Genomic DNA, 26671 nt, shown 5'->3' on the forward strand with positions numbered 1-26671 from the left:
GCTACAGACTGGGAGAAGTCTGGCTAGAAAGCTGCCTGGAGGAGAAGGACCTGGGGGTGTTGGTTGACAGTGACTGAACATGAGCCAGCAGTGTGCCCAGGTGGCCAAGAAGGCCAATGGCATCTTGGCTTGTATCAGAAACGGCATGACCAGCAGGTCCAGGGAGGTTATCCTCCCTCTGTACTCGGCACTGGTGAGACCGCTCCTTGAATCCTGTGTTCAGTTCTGGGCCCCTCACCACAAGAAGGATGTTGAGGCTCTGGAGAGAGTTCAGAGAAGAGCAACAAAGCTGGTGAGGGGGCTGGAGAACAGGTCTTACGAGGAGTGGCTGAGGAAGCTGGGGTTGTTTAGCCTGGAGAAGAGGCGGCTGAGGGGAGACCTCATTGCTCTCTACAACTACCTGAAAGGACGTTGTAGAGAGGAGGGTGATGGCCTCTTCTCCCAAGTGACAGGGGACAGGACAAGAGGGAATGGCCTCAAGCTCCGCCAGGGGAGGTTTAGGCTGGACATTAGGAAAAAAATTCTTCACTGAAAGGGTCATTGGGCACTGGAACAGGCTGCCCAGGGAGGTGGTTGAGTCACCTTCCCTGGAGGTGTTTAAGGCATGGGTGTATGAGGTGCTAAGGGGCATGGTTTAGTGTTTGATAGGAATGGTTGGACTCGATGATCCAGTGGGTCTCTTCCAACCTGATTATTCTATGATTCTAGGATTCTATTCATAAAGGCTTGTGGTGATAATACAAGGGGGAATGGATATAAATTGAGAGCAGCAGATTTTATTAGACATTAGGAAGAATTTCTTCACCATGATAATGGTGAGACACTGGAACAGGTTGCCCATAGAAGTTGTGGTAGTCCCATCCCTGGAGGTATTCAAGGCCAGGTTGGATGGGTCCTTGGGTAACCTTATCTAGTGGGATGTCCCTGTCCATGGCAGGGGTGTTGGAACTAGGTGGTCTTTAAGGTCCCTTCCAACCCTAACGATTGTATGATTCTATGATCGTCTTCACCCAATACTCTTCTACACCCAATACTCTTCTACACCCAATACTCTTCTACACCCAAATCTTGGCAAAGGCGAAGTAGCCTGGTTCTCTGAAGCACCTAGCAGACCTTTCTGGAGGAAGAGATAGTTGTTAAAAGTTCAAGACTTTTGAAAATTGGTTAGTTTAGTAAACTAGCAACAATACACAACAATTTGGCTCTGTCTTTCTTTGGAAAAGAAAAATATTCTTTATTTTTTTAAGTTGCACTTAAATTTCTGAAGAGGCAAGAAGCTTCTCTGTAGGATGGAATCTTGCAGAAGCTGAGTTTAAATTAGCCAGAATTAACGCTGAACAGCTGATTGAATCTTAATTTCTACAACCAAATGAATAATTTAAAGCATATTAACATCAACACCTGGTAAATATTTCTTTAATATCTTATTGCTATTTTCCTAATTCTTGCATTTCTCTGGTTGAAATTACTCAAATTCAACCAGTTTTCCCTCATACTTTCAATATGGACTTCAATGCCTTTTGAGAACATACTCTGTCATAAAAAGAAATGTAAGTGCATCAATTTTGAAGCAAAATTTCATCTAAAGCTCGGTCAGCACCTCTGAAGAGATCTCATGTTGGAACATCAGCTCTTTCTTCAGTGCAGCTGTGCTTCGTCTGCTTGAGAATATTGTTGAATCATTTACAACCGGGTCATTTTGGGGAACTCTCTCAAAATATACAGAAAAAAGATGGTTTTCAATTCAAGCCTGCGGGCTTTGAAGAGTAATCCCTTCTGGAGTGTTTTGGTTTTTTTCTGCAACAGTGTACTAAGATTTTTCATAAGGTTGAGCTCTTCCAAGCTGAATATGGTTTTACCCTTCACACTGTTCTCTTTCAGCAGCAGTTGTACACTAAGGCTTACCTTGCAGTCATATTGTCACAAAACTTGCAACAACACGGAACCTCTGATATCTCATGAAAAAGAGGAGAAACTTTGATCAACCTACATGGCCACATCTATTACTCAACCTTTAGATTTTCATTTGTTTAACTCCACTTTCTGATCTTTTATATCAAGGATACTGTTGAGGTTTCTTTGGCTTATGCTGAATCATATTTGCAGAGATGTAGGGGACATCAAAATCAGGTGCCTTCTATGTGAGGCTCGGGTCCAAGAGAAATAAGGTTTCCAGTGGACTATGAAATACATGAGCCCTATGATCCCCATTGAGTAATTTCTTATTCTTGAATTCTTCTAAGGAAATAGGATAGAATTTAATAATTTATTGTTTGTACTAAAGTGCCACCCTTCCCTTTGTGATGTGTCTACCATTTGAATCAAGATGTACAAGTGAATGGAATCAGACTTCTGTGCAGGAATAGGCTAGTTATCTCATGTGTCTGCAGTACTCCTTTTTCCCAGGCTGCTGATACACCTAAAGAACAAGGAGAGTCTTTTATTCTTTTTATCCATAATTATATTCTCTATCATAACTCAGACTATGAAGCACAGATTTAGTCTATGGTGATCATACTGCATGCGACAGAAGTACCTCTCCTCAAAGAACCCTGAGTTTCTATTCAACATCTCGTTCATCTTTTTCTGTTGCTGTGTGAGTACAGTCATCAGCTTGTTGTTTGCAATCACCAGTCAAGAAACCTCACAGACACAGTTCAGTTCACTTGTGTTTTCATTAATCGACTGGCCAATGTGAAATGTATCCCCTAGGATACCACCCACATCCTGCAACTGAACTCTATGTCAGGGAACACTCTTCTGAAGAGAAAACATCAGATTCCTTGCATAAGTTCATTTCCTATTCCACATAGCAATTATGTAAATGAAGGTAAAGTTTCTGGCAACTTCCATTGGTTCCTCTCAATTCACAATTAAAAAGATGAAAACCATTCAATAACTTTCATATTAGTCCTGGGAAAGAGATGGCTAAACAAACCAAAAAAAAAATTAATTTTTAAAAAATGAAATTCTAAAATTCATTTTCTTCTCTATCCCAGAAGTACAACAATAAATGGAAGAATACCCACATTCACATTATATTGTTCTAAAAGTTTATTTCATTGTCTGTAGTCCCTCATTTCCTTTTGCAGCTGCCTGTTGCCAAGACTAGGCAATGCCCAATGTAAACAATGAGCAACACTTTAGATTAGATTTACTTAATGTGACATGAAAACTTTCAACATTGTATGTATGACTTAGAGGCAATCCATCATGTGAACATTTTTTCTAGCCTTCACCACATCCTCACACTGTGAGTTCTTCACCTTCTCCTTTATCCCTCACAACGCTGATCGTAGATATTTTTCACTCCCCTTGTACAGGTGGAACCTCAGACAAAGCATAACTTAGGCCTGTCTACTCAGGAGTATTCAATGTCAGCCAATTTAAATTAGGCCTTTGAGGGACTTTGATGATCTGAATCTCAGTGTCTTGCCTAACATTGCAGAGAAAGCCTATGGAAGAGCAGGAAATTGAAGCCAGATCTCGCAGTGAAGTGACAGTCTAGATTCCCTATTCTCTTCCTCTCTTCCTGAGATTGTAGAAACTTCTATTACTGGAAATCAAAACACACAACAATTTGCAGTTTAATTTGGTTTCATTATAACCTAAAACCCAATTCAGCAACAACAAAAACCAAACCCAGCCACAATCCACAAAGAAGAGAAATTTGTTATAGAAGTTTAGACTTAGACTCTGCTTTTTCTTCCTATGTGCAACGCTAGTACGGAAGCAGAGTAATTCTTTGGATCCTGTTAGGGGTCCTATGTATTCTCTTCTTATCTAAATCTTGAGACTTTAAGCTCTGGTGAGTGTATTTTCAATCACATATTATTATGTCTGGAAACACAAAGATCTTTTTTGTGTTATTTGTACAAGAGATTTTTCATCTCCCACAACTATAACACCTACTGTATTAGAATTCGAATGGAGTTCTTATACTACTGCTCACTGCTTAAAAGAGAAGGAACAAAACCTGCATATTCCTGAGTAGATCACATGGTAAAAACTCAGATTTTAATTTCCACATATTTCTCAGAACAGTCAAATGATGACGCTCCCCAGATCAATGCCATACCAGTACTACCACTCAGTTGCACGCAATAGCCTTGAATAAATTTTTTAGTGTGGAACCTATCATGTCTCATTTTAGTCATAGAAAAGGTAGGCAACTAATTTAATATGATTTTTTTTAATTTTTTTTTTTATGATCAGTGGAAAAAAATCAAGATGTAATAGGAGAAAAACATTGTAACCTAGAATTTATCTTTCAGATATGTGGAATGAAGATGATCCAGTGTTACATATGAAGGAAAACTGCACTATAATCTTAGGTTACTCAATTCTGACTCTAAGACTACTCAATTCTATAATTATTGCTAAGATCATGTGAGGAACTCCCTTTCCTCATCCTGTTATTGTGAGCTGAAGTCCAATGCAAGGACCAGGAGACAGAGATGCAAGAGAAGATTCAACTCAGTTAGGAATATGGTAGCAACTGTAGGCATATACGCAAAATTCAAACCCAAAGCAAAGTGATATTCACTTTTGTAAATGATTTCTAGGTGATGTGTAAGATGAGAGGTAACAGATGGATAGACTTTAACAGATAAACCAAGGAAATGATAAGACAATATTAGTCACCATGACTGAAAGTACTCTTAGCCCAAAAGATGGCTAGACTTGCATGATACCTTGACCTTCACCAAAGCACCATTACCATTGGAATACCTCATACTATTCTGTGGAATGAGAGGAGGTTCAGGGGCAGTTGTATGAAAAAAAACCCTCACTTGGTACTTTAGGTTATTTCCATGGATAAACCTTGACCTCTATGTATACTATTTTCCAGCTCCTGGGATGGCTTGCAGAGAAAACATAAAGGTTTTCTTGCCTATACCTGTGCAGGGTTTCAGGTGGGATTCCTGGGTGAAAGTCTCAGGGAAAAAAATTGACATGTTAATAAGAGATAATAAGAACAGTATAACAGAGCAAGATTAAGATAAAGTACCAGCCAGCAAAATTCTATCATAGGAAGAGGCAGGATGAATAATATACACTGTGCTGAAGAAGAAACATTCAGTAAAGTATACTGCTTTCAGGGAGTAATTAGGTTTAGGGAAAGTGTTTTATTAGGTCACAGAATGTACCAGGCCAAAGCCAGGCTAAATATTTGCAATATGTTCTTCATAGTGCAGACATAAACTCTTGTTTACTTCACAAGAACTTGGCCCTAAAGTTAAATTAACTTACAGTAATAAGTCATGCTGAGATGTGCAGATGGAAAGTGCTACACAGAAGTGCAAAACCTAGTAGCTATTAATGAGCAAATACCAAAAATCATTAATCAATGTACCTATCTGAGTTGTTTAAAAAGAAATTGCTTTTTTTCCCCACATTTGTAATTGGTTTGCTGTGTTGCTTCTTAAGAAAATAAGTTGTTGCTTCTGCATATGCATCTTCCACCATATACACAAAAGATATTAGACTTAAGTTTCCCAGAAAAGGAAGGAACATTGCCTAGCAAACAGGAAGGCATTATCTGCCTAAAACCAGCCCTAAGGTGAAGAAGATGTTACAGAGAAAATTTCCACCAAGTTAGTATCTGACTGTATGAATTATACCACCCAGGCACCTCAGAAGTTATGTAGCTAAGCCAGTGGGAGAAGTGATTTTTGTTGTTTGAGGCTTAAATCTCCCCACTTCCCTCTTTTAGCCCCCTTAACTGCATAATTATCTCATGTGGTCTTTGTGTCATATTCACAACAAATTGTGCATCCACATTCTCCCTTCAGCTTCCAACTTTGATGGGCACAGAGGTTCACAGAGCACATGAAATAATGCCCTATTCTGTGAGGGGGGGACAGCCCAAAGTCCAAGGAAGCTCTGCATTCAGCTCTGTGCTCAGCACAATTCACCTCAAGAACCCGGATCCACACACAACAAAGCACCAGACACTCTGAGAGGAGTCTCCCACATCAGAGTTCAAGTGAGTAGGCAATAGTTTTGGTGAACATATAAAAGAAGTAGTTTTATATATTTCTTTGCATATAATAAAAGGATAGTTGATAGACAACCCTCCACTCCCCATGTCATCTACACCGGAGTGCTTGCGGCCACCACCATCCACCAAACTAACCCTTGTTTCTCACCATAGGGGACTATGGGACTGATAACACTACAGGCTGTATTCAGATTGTGAACAGCAGAACCTGACCCATTGCTGCAGGCTTTCCAAATGGATATTAGTTATTCCTGGCAGTTGTAGGAGAAATATTTTCATGAGCAGAATTATTCTCTTAATTTTGGATGTGGTACAGCAGCTATGATGAAGTTGCAGCATACTTCCATTTAGGACATAAGCCATATTCAAAAAACCTCCCACCTAGAAGAAAAGTCAGTGGTTTTAATTACATTAACAGTCTCCAAGAATATGGTTATTATTTCAACTCATTACGCAGTGCATGCTAGAAATAGTAGGTCAAACATTTCCCTCTTTGGATACACTTATTTCTCTCAAATGTGAACCAACCATAAAATGTTTTAAGACCATAAATAATTCTCTGCTCTCCTACACTGTCACATATCCAAGAATATCAAAGCTCTTAATATTAAGTAATTAAGTTTCAGAATACCTAATGATACAGAGACAATTAACCCCATTACACATATGGAGAAACAGAGGGAGGCTGATTACTGTTGCTTGGAAAAAGAACCCAGCAATCACAGGAATTAAAGACTAGTAAATCCGCCCAGGTCCTCAAATCCTCCAGCTATCATATGCCACATAGTCACATTTATATCTTCAACATAGCTCAATGTTACAAGTACTCAGGCTTTTTGTTTCTGTTAATCTCTGTCCTGAGGTTTTGCTTCTGGTATTCACTGGCCTGAGTGAGTACATCGGACATAGGGTGTTGGACATATATATTGGTTACTATCTATATATTCTGTAGTTCCATTTTTGTGTTCTTTGTTTAACCAAATGAAATGTCAATAACACAAGAATCTTCTCTACACTAAACTTTCAATTGAGTTTCTTTTGTAAAAGAGACAAATGCTGAAATAAGTTTCTCTAAATAAAGAGAGTAACAAAATTTCATGACTGTTTCTTCTAATATAATGAAAAACTTCATTCTTACTCTTAAAAGATATTATATTTACTTCCTAGATTTTTTTTCTAATTTACTTTTATTGGGCGCTTTATTTTTAAATTCCTTTTAAATATCAGCTTTTGATACTAACATCTGATGCCTATGAGGCAAAATCATTTTTTTAAGGAATAAAAAACAGAAGGTAGAGTACCTACCCTAAATTACATGTTGGATTTTATTTATTTTTATTTTAATAATACATCTTCTTTTGCTCCTCAAACTTCACCCAGAGCATATTTAAAATATTCTTGTGAAAAAGGTGTCTCAACATTACAGTCTGCAATACTAGAATGAAAAATTATAGCCCATAGCAGCTGGAGACTGACTTTATCACTTTTTACTCTGACACAGAAAGATGCAGTCAGTCGACTACTCTACTGATCTACCCACTTTACATGCAGTCCTTGGAGGCACATTTAAATGGACACACAGCAGTTTCAGGGAGTTTATGATCTTGCCAGGGGAGGATATTGTGGCAGCAAATTTTTAATATGCTTATGACTTCTCCCACAACTATGCAAGGAGAAGACTAATTTACACAGTACCTACACTAAAAGGTTATCTTTTACCATCTGTCTGTAAAAGCCAAGTCCATCAATCTGAGCTTTCTTACTTCCTGTAGAATGCAAACTATTGCATAATGCTTTTTTATGCAACCAGCTATATAATTTAAAATCAAGGTGAAATCAGGAGTTTTCCTAACATGCATCTCCAGTCTAGCAAAATTTTAAGTAAGTGCTTATCTACTAAATGAGAAGGGTCATTTAAACCAACAGGATTATTTTTAATCTTCAGGTCACAAACCAACATTTTACTATATCGAATTTTACAGCAGCCACCAGAGGATGTGTCTGCTTCTAACAGATCAGGCTGTATTCAGAGACTCCATGTAGAGTGGATGAAGTTGTTTATTCATGGAAAATATAAGAAGACCCAAATTTAGCTGACCCTAGAGACAGAAAAGAAGAAAACACAAAACAAAGTGTTTTGGGTTTTTTACCTGTATAGTTTGCACCTGTTTGAGCCACTTGATTTGTTATCCTGCTTCAGGTGCTTTCTAAACATTAATGGAGGTGCTAAGACAATGCAGTTTTTCCCTGTACAGATACACATTACTTTCAGTCTTCAGCAAGGGGTGAAAGTTTTGTATTAAATGTTAGGAAAAAAAAGGGTATTTTTACTCTTGCCTGCAGATATTTGTGGGAAAGGAAGTGTTGAATTCCAGCACTATCAGCAGGCTCTGTGGTGTCCCACCAGCAGGGAATGCAAGTCTAAAGAAGGAAGAAGGTTGAATTCTATTCTTCAGTATGTTATAAAAATCTGATTTCTCCTTCTCCTCTGGCTCTACTTTTTTTCCTTAATTTACTGTCAAGTCCCTTGACTTCCTAATGACTCCCTTTCTAGCATTTTGTCAGAGGGAGAGCAAGATCAGGTTTGGTAGGGAGCCAACAATTCAAGGGTGTTGTTCAAGCCAGATTCACTCTCCATGCAAATGCCTACTGGCAAGCAAAGTCTAATGCGAAATTTGAGAGTTCCCACTGGGACATATGGTCCAATGCTAGAACTGATCAGTGTTATATTAACATTGGAAATGTCAAGGTCAGGTTGGATGGTGCCTTGAGCAGCCTGGTCTAGTGGGAGGTGTCCCTGCCCATGGCAGGGAGGTTGAAACTAGATGATCTTCAAGATCTCTTCCAACCCAAATCATTCTGTGATTCTGTGATGGCTGTGGTAGGTTGCTAGGTGCTGCTTGACTGTCTGCATAGAGCATGTCTCCTGCTAGAGATGGGAGATTGAAAGATATAAGAACACCTACACAATAAGACCTTTCTTTAAGTGTAGCAGACACATCTTCAGTGTAAAAGACATTTGACTCCAGGCATGGTTTTATACCATCACACGAATCCCGTCTGTACAACTTAAACATTCACATATTGAAAGTAAATGTAAGCACTTAAAGGGAAATGTCAGTTTAGCAGAAGTTCTTATGCCTAAACGGACAAGCTTAGTAATTTCTCCTTGCACTTAAAGAGTATAAGACAACTGTAAAAAGAAAATTGAAATTGCTACATTCAAATCCATACTCTTTGTTCATGCTGGTCATGACAATTCATACTGAAGATCATAGAATCATAGGATGGTTTGGGTTGGAAGGGACCTATGGTTGGGAAGGGACCTTCCTACACCTAGTTCCAGCTACTCCACCATAGGCAAGGACACCCTTCTCTAGATTACGTTGCTCAAAGCCTTGTACAGCAGCTGTATCTGATTTTTTTGAGTTTATTTAAGCAAGAAGAACACAAAGATGATGAATAGTAAAAGCTACAAGACAAAACATCAAATCCCTCTTATTACATCTTCTAGAAATGCAATGAGTGTTCCCCTTGTTTCTACTATAAAAAAATATACATGGAAAACAGGCTAATCCTTTCTTTCAAGTAGAAAGGTAAAAAAATCACAACCCAAAACTGTCCCCAAGACAATGCCTCACAAAACACCTCTCTCTCTTAAATATTAACATTGAACATCCTTCTATAAAGATATGCCACTGTTCAAGCACCAGAGTTGTATTTTGTGCAAAACATTGGCTAAAGTTCTGTAGCTCAGTTTTGGAGGGCTTTAGACTAGTTATACAAATGATCCTTTCTAAACATAAAAATCCATGAACAAATCCCCTAGAACTTTTCCCTCTCATTGTGACATCATTATCTTACCTCAGACATAGCTTTTCTGCTGACGGAAAATTTGGAATCACCTGCTAGAGGATGTATCTCTCTAGCTGTTTGTATTCCTCTTCATCTTACACATTTGGAAGGTTATTAAGCTATATATATATTTGCATTTTCGAAGCAGTACCATCATTTTACAGATAAGAAAGACACAAGGATATACAATTTGTACTGCTGTCTATGCTCCCTGTTTTAATGTGTAGGCCACAAGACATTTTAGAGTGGTCTCTGTCAGTGTAATTGATGGGAAATTAAAGCAACCAGCGTTCCTTGGCTGGAATAGTAAATTAAGCAAATACTTCTGAAAGGCACTTGAATGCACAGAGAATTCTCTCATTTGTCTAATTTATGGTCATATCTAACACATAATGCTAAGATTCAGAGCTACTCTCCGCAGTGTAATGTCCCACAGGATGGTTAATATCACGGAACACTCTTCTAAACCTCAAATTCAACTCCTGGTTCATCAAAATTCAAGCCTAGGTTCTATTTCCCAGCATACTCTTTGTCCACCTATGAAATTTATGGTGAAATTGTAATCATAATTTTAGCCATATAAAATATAAAAAAAACAAATTACACAACTACCACAATTTAATTTTCAATTAATAAATGATCATGCCACTCTAGAAGAAAAATGTGCATCCATTTTTTACATCATATAGCCTTTATTTCCTGTTAGTGGAAGAATGAAGTACAAGGAAAGAATAAGAAATTTGTTCTCACAGTGGAGTCTTCTCCTTGCCTTTATTATTTACCCTTAGAAACCATTCCCACTCATTATGCAAACCCCTGAATCAAGCAATTGTCTTTGATTATTTGCAGGGAAAGACAAAGGTACCATTTGCTCTCTCTGTTGACTGTGTCACCTTTCCTACTTTTCATTATTACTTGCCTAATTTGCATACATACATGATGGCACAAACTGCAATCACAGCCTTTTTGTGCCAGGTCTATTACAAATACAATGGAAATGTCTTTCTCTGCAGAAGTTCCTGTAAATTCTTTTATAGTAAACGGACAGAAATAGGTGTAATTTAATTCATCTTAAAATACATGTGTTAAATTACTCCCTCAAACTACCTGTTTCTCTCCTCTGACTATAATAGAAGAATGGTTGATTAGCTTAGGTGGAGATACTCACATCATAGATATTGAAGTTAGATAAGATGATTTTTACCGTTAGTCACAGAGTCTCGGGGCTTTTTCCATCTCACAGCCATTACTCAGGTTATAGATGATTTATTGTCTGTCCTTAGAATACAGACTAACATAATATTACAAGACAACTATTTCCTGCTATAATAGAAAATTTGGCAATGTAGGGTTTGTTTCAAAGCTTACATATAAATCAAGTAAGATACCTTTCCAAGAAAGAACCACTATTACCTGTAAATGTAAAGACTATATAGATATATTTTGATCAGTGAATAACTATTTCTTACATGGCAACTGTCATCAGTAGATGTCAAGATATTTAAATCCTATTTTTTCATGATCTTCTGTGCCCCAGTGTCACTAGGACATCCTGGCAATCTGTACTCTCAGGAGGCCATCACTCCCTGCAACAAGTCTGTAATAATTTGCCAAGCAGAAGACTGGGACATAATCCACCATCCCTAAATACTCTTAAAGAAAAGCTTAGAAATATTTGTTATGCCCATACAATAATGCAGTTGCACCTTTCTGAAATAGTAGTAATTTTGTTCCTACTAATTTCGGCCATAAATTCTTCCAGCCCAGATGACTGGCGAGACTTCATATTTATCACCTTGATTGGGTAACCCAGAATTACCTGATAAAACTGAATGTAAATCTTATGGAGAAGCTGAGGTGACTGGTAATTGAGCTTCTTGCTGGGGAACTCCTCTAAGACATGGCTACAGGCATGCCACCATGCCACATGCTCCATCAAATAACTTCTCACCCCTTTCTACATATTGGATGCTTAGAAGATCTTCCCTTAACTGGTGATTCATAGCCTTCAACAAAGCTGTCTGTGCTGTTTCTTTTAAAAACAGTAGAAAACAGTATTTAGAAAAACAGAAAGATGAAAGTAGAAAATAGCAGATTACACCAAGTTGTGCATGAATGCTGATCTGCTTGAGGTAAAGAAGGTTCTAAAGAGGGATCTGGACAGGCTGGATCAATGGGCCAAGGCGAACTGCATGGATTTCAACAAGTCAGACTTGATGATCCAAGAGGTCTTTTCCAACCTGGTGATTCTATGATTCTAAGTCTAAGTGCTGGGTCCTGCACCTGGGTCAAAACAATGCCATACAACTCTATAGGCTTGGGGAAGAGTGGCTGGAAAGATGCCCGGTGGAAAAAGACCCGAGGATGTTGTTCCACAGCAAGTTGAACATGAGCCAGCAGTGTACACAGGTGGAAAGAAGGCCATCATTAGCCCGGCTTGTATCAGAAACGGTGTGGCCAGCAGGACTAGGGAAGTGATCATCCCCCAGTACTCGGCACTGAGGAGCGCACACCTTGAATACTGTGTTGAGTTTGAGCCCCTCAGTACAAGAAAGACATTGAGCTACTAGATCACAGCCAGACAAGGTCAATGAAACTGGTGAAGGGTCTGGAACACAAGTCTTATGAGGTGTGGCTGAGGAAACCAGGGTTGTTTAGTCTACAGAAGAGGAGGCTAAGGGTAGATCTTTACAACTACTTGGAAGGAGGCTGCAGAAAGGTGAGTGGTGGTCTCTTTTCTCAGGTAGGGAGGATGGGAGGAAATGTCCTCACATCGCACCGAATTGGGGAGGTTTAGGTTGCATATTAGGAAAAAATTCCTCACTGAATTGGTTGCCCAGCATTGGAACAGTCTGCCCAGGGAATTGGTTGAGTCACCATCCCTAGAGTTAATTAAAATATGTGTAGACATGGTGTTTAGGGAAGTGTTTTAGTGGTGGATTGGCAGTGCTAGGTTTATGGTAAGTCTCGATAATCATATGATTCCAAATGATTATATGATTCCATGAAAACACTCTATTGTGATGCCTGCCAATTTCTTAGCTAACAACTTCAGCACAGTAGCATCTTCTTCAGAACTGTCTAGTATTTTTACAGACCTCTATTCCGCATGTTGCATTCCCTCTGCTATTTCTTACCTAGAGGGAACGTGAGGCTATTACAGCTGTCAGTTACACATGATACTGCCCCAAATTCACATTGAATTCAAGAGATATGGGACAAACTTTCAGTTTTTTGTGTTATAGCTGTAGAGAGACAATATATTTATTATTCAATCTTAGCACTAAGTCTGCTGTACCATCCTTTCGGGTACTTGGAGCTCACAGGAATTTATAGCTCCCATAAAATGTTAGGGCAAACCCATTCTGCTGTTGGCTGTGATGGAAGACTTGAAGGAGATTTGCTGATAGAACAGGGTTGTCTCCTGCACAGAATTCTAGGTACATTTTCTATATTTTTCTCCTGTGATCTATACAAAATTGTTATATGCTAGTTTGTAACAATCACTTATCAAGATTTTCATGATTTTTCACAAACTATCCAATTTTTAACGTAGGTTTCCCTTTGTTGGCATTCAGTGAACAGAAAATACTAGATCTTATTGTGTATTTTAAGCTATGATAAGGTATTTAGTTAGCCCCTTTGGACATCCCAGATTCAGAAGTACTTTTCCAGCGAAATGTTAGTGTTTCAAGCTTAAGGGAATGAATGAATGAATAAATAAATAAGTTGAAGTAATACAAGTTACCAGTGAATTCTGGAAATTTAAGTTCTAACGGCGACAAACCGGGGCTAAACCTGTGCTGTAGCTCAAATCACAACAACCTCCTATATTTATCTGCATGTACTGAGTTGCATATCTGTTTTTGCAGAAAGCTTAAAAACTCAGTTGCAGTAGCTAGAAAATACACATCTTTTTTAACAGAGGAATACTTGTACAGACCTTCCATTTTTGCAATTGAACTAAAATAAGCCTACTCTGAATCTGCAAAGACAACATTTTTCAGGCACAAACTCTTCCAATGCATCATCATTTTCCTATTTAAATGTTTGAAGAGATTTGTTTTTGTTTTGAAATATTATGTTTAGCATATTTATATTTGGAATAAATGCAGATGTTGTATTTCGGATAACTAATTTCTAAAGGAGGCACCATTATTTTTATATTGCTGGATAAAAAAGTTCAGAATATTTTTTCCCTTAGCATGGCTTTTGATTAAAGCTGCACATTCCTGAGATGAATCCTTTATCTTAATCTTGCATTTTGACATTTTGAATTAGCCTCCTGGAAAGAATTACATAAAACTATCTGTCTACCCATACATAGATTCAGTGATGATAAAAACCAAGATGTCCTATTCATTTCTTTGTATGAAAGATCCTAACATAAATGCATTCTTTTATCGCTGCATTGCTCTACAAACCAAGATTCATTTCTCAGACATGCTGAAATGTGAGATGGTAGAATGGCTAGCACATTAAGCATCAGCAGAAAGTTTTGTCTTACCTTTCTTAAATACCTAATATTTTGTAAAAGCAAACAGGATCTGTGCCTTATGTAACATTTATTTCTGTTTCTAAACTCATTGTCAGTTCACTAAGAGACTTGTTCATTTAGGGAAGTCACATCTGAAAATAATTCTGTGCTTCAGAAATAGGTAAGCAAATATTCATTTGTTGTGTGACCTAACTGCATAGCTGACGCTCCATATATTTATCCCAAATATTAACTCAGATGAGAAAATTCCCTAAGTAGATTATGGAACACCACAATAGGATACCACATAATTTTTCATCACTCCAGAGCTGGAGGAAAGAGTTGTCTGGATGCAATTTACTGACTGAATTAGTGTAAATGACTTCTCATCTAGAGCAGTGATGGATTTTAAAGGACTTGCAAGTTTGAACCTAACGTTAGACTGAAGGCAGCTAGTATCATTGTGTGGGGAAATAAGACATCTAAGTAAACCTGGAAGAGAAGAGAGGTCTCTAAGAACCTGGAAGAGAAGAGTGGTAGGTCTGAAAAATCCACATGGCCTATTTAACCAAAGAACTGAAGTGCATTCTTAGCCTCAAGCAGCACAAGTACCATCTTGGCTCTCTGCATCAGAACAACAGGATTCTCTTTCTGCTATACTTTCAGGTGGCCACTGACAATGAAGTTTTGTGTCACAGACTCACTGCCTAGAGGAAGAAACTTGTGGAAAATATTGGTGCTTACAGGCCCTTCCTAGTTCTGGCTTTCTCCACCTACCAGGTCTCAATTTGGGGCTGGAATACTGTTCAGCATCTCCAAGACTACGGCCAACTTCGCTGTCATCTATGTGATCTGTCCAAGCTTCTGGACGGAGGAAGAGAGGGTTCAGTTCAGAGTCTACAACAGAAAATCTCCTAGCCATTAATATATCTTTTCAGCTTCCATCCTTTCAGCCATTTATGAAGGCTTTGACTGGAAGAGGATTGGGACATGCACACAGAAGTAGCACATCTGTCAGAGATATATTCAGTTTATTCCTTTTCATGTTTTTTTCTTCTTTTCTCTTGGGATATCATAGCATTAGTTTCATTTATATTGTGGATTAACATTTCTTAAAATATCTGACCAACTCTTATGATCTCACCACTAATGAGATTTTCTGAGACACTGCATCCCCTCACAGTAAGGTCCCCTCTAGATAGCATTAGGTTTTGTCAGGGACACTTTATTTTATATATAACATACTTTTCTTTTACTTTAATAGGCTTTGAAAACAAAACCATATGTTTGCTAAAGCATGGATCTCCCCCTCCTTTCCTCATGCTTCAAAAGCAGTAAGCTTATCTTCATTTAATGGAGGCAGAAATTACCTTTCCAAAAGATATTGAAACTAATGACTGCAATTTCATACTCTTCCGCAAGTCATAGTGCTGTTTCTTCTTGCTTTAATGAACAACTAACTGCAAATGCTTGTTTTGAGAAGCCATTTAGAAGAAAATGATTTTCTTTAATAATCAAAGTAGAATTCCTTCACCAGGAACTTCTTCAAGATATCCAAATACTAACAAAGAGATTAGGATTGCTGATTGTTTATTAAAAATTGGTACAAAGAGTTCATTAAGGAACATACCAGAAACATAAACAATCCTACTAATTAGATCTTAGGTGCAAAGCATTCACAGATCAACCCTTAATGTATAGGAAAAGGCATTCAGTGTGGGTGATCATGAACTTGTACAGTACAATGCAGACACAGGTTACAGCAAAGTTCTTCATTTTCTGATACTCTCGCCTACTTTCATTTTTACATATCACAATTTAGATCATGTTATTTTTTTTTCCTTATCACCTAACCTCAGATATACCATTTTATGAGAAAGCATCAAACTGTGTATATGAAACATCTCTGCATCACCAATTAAGAGTTCATAGCAATGGAAGACACATCTACATTTTCTTGACTTGTGTGGAACAAATATTGCATACTATCTCTCCTGCCTGATATGAGATAGATGAAGAAACAACCACATTCCTTAGCTGTGGCATTTTGTACTCTGGGATAATAACATAATTTTAAATTACTGAAATTAGGTGGAATGTTGCTACAATCTAAAACAGGTTAGCCTAGAAGGTAACAATTTCTTAAATACTTTTCACAGTTTGCAACTAGATTTTCAGGGCAAGTTTTCAAAAATATATGTCTATTTGAAAAGTTTTGAAAATTGGTAATATTGTATTTCTGGCTGGGAGAAACAAAGGAAATCTGGACAAAAGTCAAAGTCCTAAGTAATTTCTTTAATTCTATGCCGTGTAAAATAATTTTTTCTTAATGTTCACCCACCAAAAAAATTTCCTTGGCCTGTAAAGTAGACAGCTAAGCAGGCTGACCAGCAAGCAGCAATGTATGGTTGTAATACTTGAGACCGAGGCTCAGTGAGTTTAAAAGGAGAACTTCTAAAAAAAATACAAATGCATCTTTTACTAAGAGAATAATTCCATCTCAAATCTGCAATGAATCCAGATTATGTGTAGACTACTGCAAAACATTGCAGAAGAAATTAAAATTTATACTTTTCCTTGTCTTAGCAGGCATCTTCAAGAACATAATTCACCCTCATATCCTTTGTAGACATTAATACTGCTAAGATGTACTCCATGCATGCCTTCTTCCTTAAGTAATCCTCAGCTATACTGCTGTAATGATCTCCACTATTCTCCACTCTTTCAGGTAGTGCAGGAACAGCTAATCTTAACTGTTTCTGACCAGTGTTGTTTTTCCCAGTGTTTTGGTGTGTGCTTATGAGTAATTTTAAAATAAAAATGTTTTAAAGACATATTTTTAAGATAAACCCCTTCAGTCTTTCATCTTGCATCTATAGCCTGGAATTCACTGAATGACTGTATATTAATAACTTCTGTGAATCCTTGGCCCCAAATTTATACGGTAGCCTAAAAACTCATGGAAGACACCTAGTGGATCATAAAACAGTTCAGCCAAGGAGCTAATTGTACAAATGTACTGTAAGATGGCATATTCGCTTTCCCTGTTCCTTTAGCTGTTTGTGTTCGAGTCACACAGATTCAGCCTAATCTATACTGCACCATCACGTGGTGACTATAACAAGGCATGATGCTGAAGAGCAGCAAAGGTAAAAATTCCATTAATCCACTTAATAAGAGCATTTCTACAATTCAGCTTTAAGATAAGTCTGCATTCACTTAGTCCTGAAATACTGATGCTGTTACCCATGAAGTATGTGTTGTTACAAGCTGCACAAGAACAAGGAGAGCATAATTTTTTTTCTTTGTAAGCCAAAAACAGGTGCATCAGTCATGATATCTATTCAGAGACAGGAAGCTAAATTTTATGGGGCTTGAAAACCTGCATGAGAGCAATTAAAGTCTGTCCACAAGAAGCCTTGTTCCCTCTCTCCTTTCCATTGCCAAAAATGTCACAAGCCACCAGTTTTCCCTTGTCTTTAAGGAAAGTCATCTTTATAAAAATTATCGGGAGTGTGAATGAAATATATATTTTTATGAATATCTATATAGGTGCATATGCTTATCCGCTATGTGGCATAGCTGTGTTCATACAGCCTGACTCAATACAAACTGATGTGCAGCCTTGATGACCTACGTGACCAAATCACATGGGCTGCTGGGCTCCAGCAAAATTCCTCTGTGCTTTGACTCAGGCCCATTCTCTTCCAACAATGCAGACAGGATTCAAGCAACGTGGGGACCATGTCATAGGTCATCAAGGCTTCTTTTAGAACTTGTAGGTCCTTCACCATGGATGAGGTCCTTGCTTTTCAGATCTGGCTGTCAACCACCAAGGAAAAGCCCAACACGGGCTTGAGTTTTCCCTCTCCTGAATTTTGAAAACTGCTCCTTTTTTTGTCCTCTGTTGCTGAAAACATGTACCTTGAAGTAAACATCCCTAATGTTGTCAGTTCCCATGGTTTTATTGTATGTCCTGCAAAATTTAATTAAAATAAAGTGCCACGTCCACTGGAAGATAAATACTACTTCTTAGTTATTTTGTATATTTGCATATTTTATAAATTTTATTGCCACATATATTCACAGATTTTATTTTATACATTTACATAATTATTTTCAAAACATGTTCTTAGTCCTCTTAGATCCTATGATCCTGATAAAGAAATTATTTAAAATATTTCCTTTAAACCAAACTCATGAGTCCCATTTATTTTGTATTCATTCTTGTTAGTGAGGTAGGAGTTTATTCTCTATCTTATAGCACACTTGTTTTGTTGTAATATTACTTTAATAGGCGAGTCTTATTGAAACATGTACAGCGATTTAATTAGTCCTATCCCAGATATCCTCACACTGAGAAACATTACTGACAGGAGAACAAAAAGAACATTATGGCCTTTCTGCCTTTAAGTTCAGTCCCATTAAGCAGCGCTCTCTTGCAGGGCCATGAAATCAATTAGGAAGTACTTGTGAAGATAGTAAGGAAAAATTGTTAAAAGTCTTAACAGCTTAAATACCCCCTGTCTTCATGTTAGCCTTACAAAGCTATTAGACTCCAGTCTGGACTGCATTAGCACTATGAAAGTCAACTGCTAAGCCTTTAACCACACGACCTGCCTTACCTCTCTCCTGCTGTGCTTTTACATGAATTGTTTCCAGCAGAGGTGAAAGAAGATGAGACACTGAAGGTGTATCATCCAGAAGGAAATACCAACCTGAAAACAGTTGAATTTCTTCCTTAAACAGAATAACCATGCCTGGCTCAATGCAGAATAGGAGTGGTTGGGGCTTTTATTTTTTAGTTTTGAGGAGGGGTTGCCCCTAGACAGTAAAATTCTAGCTCTCTTCATACTTAAGGTTTTAATTACTTCAAGACTACTTATAATAGAAACTACTATAATTTGAGGACATTTCCAGAGAGCAAAGGAACTCCGAGGGATTCTGGATATGCAAAGGGAAAATTAGACTGGAATATGATGAATATGGGAATTTTCATGCTAAAAATTTTTCAGATCCTGGACCACATTTATTTACTTCCCAATTTCATTTCTTTTTATTCAGATTTTGACTTTTGGATTTTTACAGGTGATTTCTTCATATTTTTTATATAACTATTTGCATTTTATACAAATCTTGAGTGAAGAAGCTGGTGAAGGGGCTGGAGAACAGGCCTTATGAGGAGCGGCTGAGAGAGCTGGGGTTGTTTAGCCTGGAGAAGAGGAGGCTGAGGGGAGACCTCATTGCTCTCTACAACTACCTGAAAGGAGGTTGTAGAGAGGAGGGTGCTGGCCTCTTCTCCCATGTGACAGGAGACAGGACAAGAGGAAATGGCCTCAAGCTCTGCCAGGGGAGGTTCAGGCTGAACATTAGGAAAAAAACATTCACGGAAAGGGTCATTGGGCACTGGAGTAGGCTGCCCAGGGAGGTGGCTGAGTCACCTTCCCTGGAGGTGTCTAAGGGACGGGTGGACGAGGTGCTGAGGGGCATTGTTTAGTGTTTGATAGGAATGGTTGGACTCAATGATCCAATGGGTCTTTTCCAACCTGATTCTATGATTCTATGAAATCTAATTTGTCTAATAATTTTGTATTTTAATGCATCTTAGTTAGTTGAACTACACTTCCAAACAGAAAAAATACATTGTTATTTAAAGAAAAGAGAAACTTTAATCCACTAGAGAATATTAAACTGGAACATTTTCAAATATCAAAAGTAAAATGTCATATTCGAGCTCAAGAACTCTTCAGTGCTGCACTCTCTTTTTTTTTTCCTTCCTCTATGCATGATATTGAGTCAAAAGAAATCTATAAATTATTCTTAAAAAGCTACCATTAACATTCTGTATTGCATTTGCATGGTGAGGTTTTGGTAGTGGATGGGCTATAGAGGTAGCCTCCTCAAATCTAATAGAACCAGTGTCAGTGGGCTTCAAGACAGACCCACTGCTGATTGAAGCTGAGCCCATCAGTAATGGTGGTAGCACCTCTGGGATAAAAAGAAAAGAAAAAGAAAACAAACCTAAGCAACAAAAGCAGCAGCCGGAGGAGAGGAGTGAGAGTATGTGAAAGAAACAGCCCTGAAGACACCAAGAGCAGTGAAGAAGGGTGTGTAAGGTGCTCCAGACACCAGAGCAGAGATTCCCGTGCAGGCCCTGTTGAAGTCCATGGTGAAGAAAGCTGCTCCCCTGCAGCTTATTGAGGTTAACAGTAGAGCAGATATCTGCCTGCAGACCATGGAGTACCTCATGCTGGAGCAGGTGGATGCACCTGCAGGAGGCTTTGACCCCATGGATAAACTGTGCTGGAGTAGGGTGCTCGCAGGACCATTAGGAAGGCTCCATGAGGAAGCCATGCAGTCTTCTACTGAAGGACCGCATCCTGTGGAAAGGACCCATCCTGGAGTAGCTCATGGAGACCCACATTGGAGAAGTACATGTTCCCCATAGGGAACAGAGGGAGGTTGTGAGGAGTCCTTCCCCTGAGAAGGAGGTAGTGGCAGAGATAATGTATGATGAACTGACTGAAACCTCCATGCCCCTGCAACACTGAAATGGAGGAGGTAGAGAAAATTGGAAGTGAAACTGGATCAGTGAAGAAGGGAGGAGCAGGAGCAAAGCATTTTAAGATTTTGTTTTATTTCTCATTACTCTTCTCTGATTTTGATTGGTAATAAACAAAACAATTTTCCTCAAGTCTGTTTTTTTTCTGTGACAGTAATTGCTGAGTGACCTCCATGTCCTTACCTCTACCCACAAGCCTTTTGTTATGCTTTTTCTCCCCTGTCCAGCTGTGGAGGGGAGTGACAGAGTAGCTTTGAAGGGCACCTGACATCCAGCCAAGGTCAACCCACCACACACAAACACTCTTCATCCAGAAATCCCTTATGCTATCAAACCAGCTCTTTCCATTGTCAAGGGGGAAAGCCACATAAAAGAAACACCTCTCGCAGATGAGAAAGTGAGAATTTCCTCTGCTTTTCTGACAGACACAAGCATTAAACTCAAGCCAAACTCAGCCCAGATTCATGACAGAATAAAGAACTGAACAGCCACTTATCGTTAAGGAAATTCAGGATTGGATACAAATCAGACTTAGCTCTTCCCCCACACTTTCTTTCTCCATGCTGCCTCACCTCCAGTCATGTCACATCCTTCTGGTACTTGCTTACCTGTTTGTCCTGCGATTGTAGCAAACAGCCTGTGGGGAATCCTGGATGGGATCTTCAGTCCAGCTCTTATCTGGTAATAGCTAAGAAGAAAGAATTAAAAATGACATGTTGTTTTATAGGTGACCATTTGATCCAATCTAAAATTCTGTGAGAACACATCCTGAGCATTCACACTGAAACAGAAGCACTGAGAAGAACAGATGCACTCAGAAATAAAGTCTTTTCTTCTGTTTTCTAGTTCAAACCAAAGTGGGTTTATACTGATTTTAACCAGACCCCTCCTTTTTCACAGCAGGCAATGTGTGGACACAATCCCCTGATGTGTGACTTACGAGGACAGATTGTGAAAAGCACTTGGCTTTTTGTAGGGAAAATAGACATAGAGAAGTATTTATGATAAAAGATAGTGAGATCAGACAAGAAATTAATATAAAACAAATGAAGACGAACCTTGTGTAGAAAGAATGAATGTGTTAATCTCATATATAGAAAAATTCAATTTATACATAGTGATTATCATCTGCTGTTCCATATTTATGCTACTGTATCAAGAAAACGCCAGCATTAATCATATCTAGAGCAGCTGTATTGTAGTTGTTTGCTGTCCCATAGGTGATCACTATATTAGATGAAGGAAGACAGAAAAAGAAAACATCAGCAATTTCACCAGCTTCACTTACACATGGTGCAGGTTACTTCAAAAAAATTGCAAGTATGAGGACAGCCTAAACCACTTTCATAAATGAGGATTTAATCCATTACACTTTAGCTCAGGATACCTCCACCTGTTTGCAGATCTCCCACTGACCTGTTGTGACACAACGTTGGTATCAATCCTCCTTTCTCTGCATTTTCCCTCTTGCTCTTTGTTTAGTATTTATAAATTTTTATAATTTTTTATTTATAAATTTTCTTTTTGTAATATTTTAGTATTTATAAATTCCTCAGGTCTCACAGGTGCTTGCAGATATTTTTGGCCTTATTCATGTCTAAGCCCCTAAATAGAATCATAGAATCATAGAACAACCAGGTTGGAAAAGACTCATCGGATCATCGAGTCCAACCATTCCTATCAAACACTAAACCATTCCCCTTAGCACCTCGTCCACCCGTGCCTTAAACACCTCCAGGGAAGGTGAATCAACCACCTCCCTGGGCAGCCTGTTCCAGTGCCCAATGACCCTTTCTGTGAAGAATTTTTTCCTAATGTCCAGCCTATGGGCACTGTATATGTATATACATGTATATATATGTGTGTATATATATATGTAGGCTATATATGTATATAGCCTATGTATGTATATACATAAATACATAATAAAATAAAAACAAATGGTTAAATTTTAGTTGTAAATTTCTACCCAGCACCTAAAGACATTACGACACTTAGCAGAATAATTTCCTCAGAAAAGTATAATTGTATGTGGAAATAAACAGCTAAAAATCCTAGTTTTCTGTGAACTGCTGTTTAAACAATGGCACATACAGGTCACACTTACCAATAAAATATTTGCTAAGTGTGTAAGAGTAGAGAAACCAGATCTATCCTTGCTAGGTTAAAAGCTGGACAAACGGGCTTGATGAGGAAAAAAAAACCCAAACAGTTCACAAGCAACTATGCCAGGAAACTTCACAGCTGAGAGCTTATGTTATTCTACCTGCTTCAATGAGCAGATCGTTGCCAATGTGGATGTAATAACAGACCAAATTTTGACAGTTTTAGATATCTATTTTAAACAAGAATTTATGTGCAAAAACTCTCCATTTACATTTCAGTTTTCAGAAAAGAAAACAAAAGCTCAGACATATAAAGAATTTGGACACTAACAAGGTGTACAATACTAAGGAATGCAGCTGATAATGTCACTCAGTTTATAGGCAACATAACATGTTTTCATTCTGAATAAAAATAATTACAATAATCAACTACTAATAAATGGTTTATTGTAGATTGTTTGGCACCCAATGACAAAAGCTTTGGCTTTGATAACACAATGGCATTAAGCAATCCCAGTATAAACCACCATGGAATTAGATGCATTCTTCCTAAACAAAGATTTTAGAGAATAGTCCTGTGCCTGGAAGATGCAAGAGGCTAATGAATATCCTGTTGTTTCAAGATTTGTGCAATTGTACATATGAATGAGTTGCAATGCCTTGCATCTCAAGGTAGTGTCACTGTTTAATGGCCGAGAAGGATAATGATGTAGAGGACCTCAGGTCAAAGTCCCCCAGCATGCCAGTGACACTCATGTAAATTAACACACAGGGTAGTGAAAATGTTAAAGGTTAAACTCAAAGACTAATTTAATAAAAAAAATAGAAATACTCACAACTTATTAGTTTATTCCTTTCAAAATGTAAGTTTCCCTGAAAGTCTTTGAGAACAAGTAATTTTTCAATGAAAGCTTCAGCTACAAAGGAGGTTATAAATATCATAAGCAGAATATGAGCAAAGAACAGCTTCATCTTGGGTGGCCAGAAAAAGCTAAAGACATCCTCACTTGAGTTTCACCAGACCTCTTGTTGTCTTGTTAAAATAAACAACCTCTCTACAGGAAACTGAATAAAACCCATGACTGTTTTTTTGTTTGTTTTGCTGTTGCTGTTTTTCTATTTTTAAGCCACATATCAATATTTGAATCACAAGACATGCAAATGTTATCAATTCCTCCTCAGAGCTTCCTCTGAGTCTTTGTAGACAGGGAGGAACTTTGAAACAGCGATTTTATGCCCAAAAACACATTAAAATAAACATTATTGCTCCCACACTGTGAAGCTGGATATTACTGCACAACAGTTTGCGTACTGTGAGGAGTGTTTTCCTAATCAAAACAGAGGCTTCTGCAAGACAGAGTCCCCCACATTTTCTTTCAGCAGCAGACGTAGATAAATACCCACATTTCTCAAACCAGTGGTGTTACACATTTCTTGGTTGTGCCAGTACAAGTAACCATGAGATCTAGATTTAAATGAGAATCATGATAATGTGAGTGCACATGAAAAATAGAACACTTTTTTGTTAGTACCTCTACAAAAATTCACAGTTATATGACCAAATAGTATGCTCAGTCCCTGCTAACAGAATGGTAGATGGAAAAAGATTTTGACATGCTACAATCACTCATTCTGTTACAGTAAGATACAATCTGAACTATAAATGGCACAAATCATACTGAGAAGAAACAAGTACAGCTGACCACACAGTGTTTCTGTTTTTCCTCAGAATGAAGCAAACCATCTCCAGCTATCTTTAAATACTCTCATCAGGAAGTGACCACATGGGCTGCTCATCCTCACCAGCCTCTTTCAATCCATCCAAACAAAAGAGGGATCAGTTTAGTGGCCTGAGCTCTGCTAGAGTCTGCATGTCCTGTTCTCACCTGAGTAGAACATTTACTGTGTGGACACTGTGGCAGCAGAGCCCTAAGGGTCAGCTAGTATGTGGGTGGAGACAATTGCACAGACACGATTTCTCCTTCATTGTGTACATAGCTGCTGTCTGCATTTCAGGCTTGAGAAAAAGCCCTACAGACAAGGGCTTTATCTCTGCCCAGCTGAGCGAACCACTCCAAAATCATTTGTGTTATGAACAAAAAACCTACAAGGAATAGGAAGAGGACCTGGATAACAAAATCTACACCTAAAACTGAAAAATCAGGCTGATGTCAACACTGCAAAAGCCACTGAAATAGTTACAGGAGTCCTCCACCACTTATGTGCAGGAAAGGATTGTCTGACAGTGATAAATGTGAAATTGTTTCCAAAAATAACAAGATATTTCTCCCTCCTGCTTACCTTTTTATGAAGAGCACAGATAGGAGGGCTAAAGAGAAGGAATACAAGGCTCTGAAAAAGATCACAGTCAAGATGCCAAAATCAGAGTCCAGCATGCTTAGTGAAGTTAAAGCCAGACAACTTTTGCAGTTGTGGCATGTTGACCTGGACATAAGGTGATACAGTTTTACAGCATTATGAGCCCTGAGTGTGGCCATAGAAATACCTAAGGCTTTATGGGAGGAAATAAATGAGAAATTACAACACAGTTCCTGGTTTATTACAATTAGGCTAAGTCTGTCTCATTAGAACTAGGCTAGGTAGTACCGCTCTAATGGTACAGCTGGTTTGTGAGGGTTTCTTTAAGACAAGAACAGTGCATAAAAGCTTCTTTAGACTTCAGTAAAGTAGGGAGGTCATGGAAAATTGCCAGTTAATGTGGAACAGGCACTGTGAAGGAAAGATCAGGAAACAGCAAGCTGAATTTATGAAAAAAAATCTAAAGGAACTTGGCACACAACTCAGCAAAACACAGAGCAATCAGATCCCCTCTCAATCTATAAATATACTGGGAGGCAAAAACATCAGGAAGGAAGAAGAGGAGTGAGGTACAAGAAAGTACAACATTGGCACAAGAAAAAACACATAGAAATTGCCCATAAATTAATGCAATTTAGAAAGAAGAAGTAGCTGGCAAAACAGCAAGACTGTAAAGCAACCTCCTAACAGAAGCAGGAATGACAAAGCGAATTTACTTTTAGGGGAAGTTTGGTAAATTTCTTAAAGATTTATAGGACATGAATCCTTCTTATTTGCAGAGCCGATGTTGTTTATGCAGGCAGCACATAACTGTCAAATCCCTGCTCTCCTACAAGACAACCCGCATCGGTCATCCTAGTAGCAATCAATTCACCATTATCATCTTCACTGCCAATGTGTGAATTATTCATCTTTAAAATTAAATAAATAATTTGAAGACTAACTTTGTTTTTCTGTGCCTGGACACATATTACTCCGAGATGACTCATTATGATCATTAATGCTAAAGCCTCTCTTGGGACCCTGATTGCATGAACAGATGTATTGGGTGACACTGCCTCCTCTTGCATCCCACTCTCGTCTTTCGGTCTATAGGCACTGCAGTGGTCAGACTACCTCTTGGAGCACTAAGATCACACCCAGATGTGAAGTGCTCTCTCAATGATCAAGCAGGGTGAAGAGGTCTGGTATTTTATTTTCTGTCTTCTTTAATTATTACATTGCACTTATATACACAGAAGAAATACTTACTTCCGCAAGAATAAATGGTTTCTGCTTCAAATATCTAATTGTGCCATATCTAGTGATCTAACCATACCACAGGACAGTACCTAACCCCGAAGCATTTG

The 26671-nt window shown here is 38.3% G+C and overlaps 1 protein-coding gene across 3 annotated transcripts in view; it reads right to left on the bottom strand.

Annotated features, from left to right (window-relative positions):
• The window catches only part of FAM135B (family with sequence similarity 135 member B), a 252370-nt gene that overhangs the window by 86358 nt on the left and 139341 nt on the right, over positions 1-26671 (bottom strand). For all 3 annotated transcript variants that reach the window (XM_069854704.1, XM_069854703.1, XM_069854702.1), the window contains exon 3: positions 21507-21586. In XM_069854704.1, the coding sequence (XP_069710805.1) occupies positions 21507-21586 (80 nt within the window). The remainder of the gene's footprint in view (positions 1-21506; positions 21587-26671) is intronic.

The sequence above is a fragment of the Phaenicophaeus curvirostris genome, chromosome 3, assembly GCF_032191515.1.
Source record: "Phaenicophaeus curvirostris isolate KB17595 chromosome 3, BPBGC_Pcur_1.0, whole genome shotgun sequence".
Classification (NCBI taxonomy): Eukaryota; Metazoa; Chordata; class Aves; order Cuculiformes; family Cuculidae; genus Phaenicophaeus; species Phaenicophaeus curvirostris.